The 1,875-nt window shown below is 39.5% G+C and overlaps 1 protein-coding gene across 1 annotated transcript; it reads right to left on the bottom strand.

Moving 5' to 3' along the window:
* On the bottom strand, nt 1–375 carry LOC136323596 (keratin-associated protein 9-3-like). The gene has a single exon (XM_066255449.1). It carries the CDS (start codon nt 373–375, stop codon nt 1–3), a length of 375 nt encoding a protein of 124 aa, XP_066111546.1.
* Between the last annotated feature and the right edge of the window lie 1,500 nt (nt 376–1,875).

Here is a 1,875-nt window from a genome sequence, read left to right as displayed (position 1 = left end):
TCAACAGGTAGGCTGGCAGCAGGTGGGCTGGCAGCAGTAGCAGCAGCAGGCCGGGCGGCAGCAGGACTGTCCACAGTAGGATGGGCGGCAGCAGGAGGCCTGGGCGTGGTGCAGCTGGCAGCAGGTTGGGGGGGTGCAGCTCACCATGCAGCAGGGGGGCAGGCAGGTGTCCTCCACGCGGCAGTCAGGGCGGCACCACCTGGTGCGGCAGCTCATAGCTCCACAGCAGGTGCCACAGCCGGTGCCACAACCCATCCCACAGCCAGTGCCACAGCAGCTGGTCGGGCAGCAGGTTGGCTGGCAGCAGCTGGAGCCACAGTTCCCACCGGTGGAGCAGCTGGGAAACCCACAGAAGCTAGTGTGGCAGCAGGCCATGGTGTCAGGCGCTGGGCTGTGAGTTGGGTTGCTTGGAGGAGTTTCTGAGTTAGGGCTGCTTATTCTACTTGGGTCCTTCATAGGCCTTGGCCAGTTTCTGTGTGATGGACAGCATTTTTATTTTGTTACTTGTTAAACAAGGTTTCCCAGGGCCTTCTGATTGTTTAAATACTGAGTTATTTTAAATATATGTCCCAACTGAGTTTTCCTTATTGCTCAGCTGGTACTCACCAAATGTGTTCGGTAGTCCTTGGTAGAGTTGTTGACGTCCTGTTTCCAAACAATGCTGTAATATTCACCTGACAAAATGACTCTCACTCATGATATGATGCTATTTTGAGATCATATTCAGCAAGACTCAAGTCTTCAGAAAAAAAAAATGATTAACCACTGACTACTATTATTAACCATGTCTTTCATGAAAGGCTATCTTTATAAATTTTTTAGATTAATAAGATTATAGTCTCTACAGTCACCAAGATAGAAACTCGGATAAAATCCACATTCATAGAAATTCATAGATTTTTTCCAGAAATTGGAGATCCAATTTCTATGCTCTTTCTCAAAATTCACACATTCAGCTGAAGAAACATTTATCACTCAGGAGAATATATGGAACAAAACCCGTTTCATTTGAATATTATGTGAATATTTGGCTATGACAAATTTAAAACAGGTGCTCAAATTTACATTCAGTAATTAGGAAAAAATTACAAAAATTTAAGTGTAATTTCTATTTCTATGAAACATGAAAATCAGTGCTATGCCGATTATCTGGACAGCATTTCTCAGAGGTGGGATTCATTTCCGTTTATATCACTTTATGTAACTACACTTATGTCTTATGCAAGGATATCAGACCAAAGAGCACAACAGTTTAATTTGTAAAGGAGAACCAATATAAGACAAAGCAGGAATCTGGAAATAGTTTTTCTGGCTTACACTGCTTATAAGGCAGCTTAGGAAATAGATGATCAAAAATTGTTCAATAAGTATAAATGCAAAGAGATTAAAATAAATTTCATCAAAGTAAAAATGTAAACAGTTCCTGGTGGTTGCTAAAAGAAAGAATGTGATTTTTTCCATTTGATGTTTATTGTTACATAGGGGGAAATGAAAAAAAAGTCATGGCCAAAAGAACATATTATTGCTACCTGTAGTAGGCTTATTTTTTCCTTTCAGTTATGAATAGAAACACATAGTTAGCTGCTATGAAGTAGAGGTGTTGGTTAGTAAAAGGATAGAATTAAAAAGTGATTCATGCCAGTATCAATAAAGATGTTCATTTCATATGATAACCATGACTGTAAGTATGAAGTTGAAAAATGGTTAGACAGAATCATTACATATTAGAGATCAAAACCTTAAACAATCTTGTCCAATTATTTAATTTTATAGGTAAGGGAACTGACATCATACTTTTTATATATAGCACATTTATTAAATTTTATTATGCACAAAGCACTAAAGAATTATGCAGAAAGCAAGACTTAAACTGTC

The sequence above is a fragment of the Saccopteryx bilineata genome, chromosome 2 (genome assembly GCF_036850765.1).
Source record: "Saccopteryx bilineata isolate mSacBil1 chromosome 2, mSacBil1_pri_phased_curated, whole genome shotgun sequence".
Lineage (NCBI taxonomy): Eukaryota > Metazoa > Chordata > Mammalia > Chiroptera > Emballonuridae > Saccopteryx > Saccopteryx bilineata.
This window is presented reverse-complemented; position numbering and strand designations above follow the sequence as displayed.

Excerpts from the sequence above, each read along its gene's own strand:
- LOC136323596 (XM_066255449.1), bottom strand. The coding sequence starts at position 375 with ATGGCCTGCTGCCACACTAGCTTCTGTGGGTTTCCCAGCTGCTCCACC.